This window comes from Chrysochloris asiatica, unplaced genomic scaffold (assembly GCF_000296735.1).
Source record: "Chrysochloris asiatica unplaced genomic scaffold, ChrAsi1.0 scaffold05836, whole genome shotgun sequence".
NCBI classification, from domain to species: Eukaryota; Metazoa; Chordata; class Mammalia; order Afrosoricida; family Chrysochloridae; genus Chrysochloris; species Chrysochloris asiatica.
In genome coordinates, this window is record NW_006414354.1 from 3202 (window position 1) to 4169 (window position 968).

Genomic DNA, 968 nt, shown 5'->3' on the forward strand with positions numbered 1-968 from the left:
ATGCAGATGGGGGTGTGAGGCGTACAGCAGTGATGATCCTTGGGGATGGCCTTGCTCACAGCATAGCTGGCCTTTTCACTGATCCACACCTTCTCCCTCGGCGAGAGGTCAGCACACAGGACCTTGAGCTTGCTCAGGAGGGACTTGTAGGGAACCACCTGGATTCTGTACTCAGCATCCAGGCCCAAGTCAAGAAGCAGGTGCTCCTTCACGCTGGGGGCATCTATGCAGTCACCGTCAAAGAAGAGCATGATCGTCTCCAATCCAGTGACTGCATATGAGAAAAATACTGGATTGTGCTCCACATCTGATCCTCGCAGATTGAACAGCCATGTGATATCATCCAGGGCTGTGACCACAAACCATACCACGTTCCTCTCAGACATTTTCAACTGAAGGTCTGCAACTTTTTCCTTCCAGGAGACACCTGTATAATCCAGCCCCAGGGTAAGAAGGGGCTTGCATGGACGCTCAGGACGGTCTGTCCAGATTTTGTCCACAAGGTTCTCTTTGACAGGAATGAGGTGGTGGTCAGCACTTCTTAGGACCTTGGCCATCTTCTTCCAGTAATCTGTAGGAATGAACAATGGGTCTACACCGACTCTGGATCCTTCTGGAAGTACACTCACCAGCCAGTCTTCCTGAGCTGGCATGTTCTTCAGACCCATCTTCATGAGCATCCATTTGCTATCCATCTGCTTGGCAGCCTGGAGAAAGTAGCGCCCATCGGTCCACATGGCAGCATGCTCTTCTGTGATGATGGCTGTACCCACAGAGCCATGGAATCCAGAGACGAAGGCCCGCCGGCAGTCACATAGAGCAATATACTTGCTCTGGTGAGCATCTCCCGACGGAATGATGTAGGCCTGAAGCGGCTCTGTCACATACTCGGAGTTCCTCACGGCTTGTCTCAGCTGCCAAAACAGCTCCGATGTTATCTTGGGAGCCATTCTGCCGTCTGTTTCTGC

At 52.2% G+C, this 968-nt stretch overlaps 1 protein-coding gene across 1 annotated transcript in view; it reads right to left on the minus strand.

The window, feature by feature from the left end:
• Positions 1 to 959, minus strand: part of LOC102835437 (xaa-Pro aminopeptidase 1-like) — a 1860-nt gene extending 901 nt beyond the window's left edge. Inside the window, exon 1 of the mRNA XM_006878124.1 lies at positions 2 to 959. Coding sequence (XP_006878186.1) covers positions 2 to 950 — 949 coding nt within the window. The 5' untranslated portion in view covers positions 951 to 959. The remainder of the gene's footprint in view (position 1) is intronic.
• Positions 960 to 968: the final 9 nt, after the last annotated feature.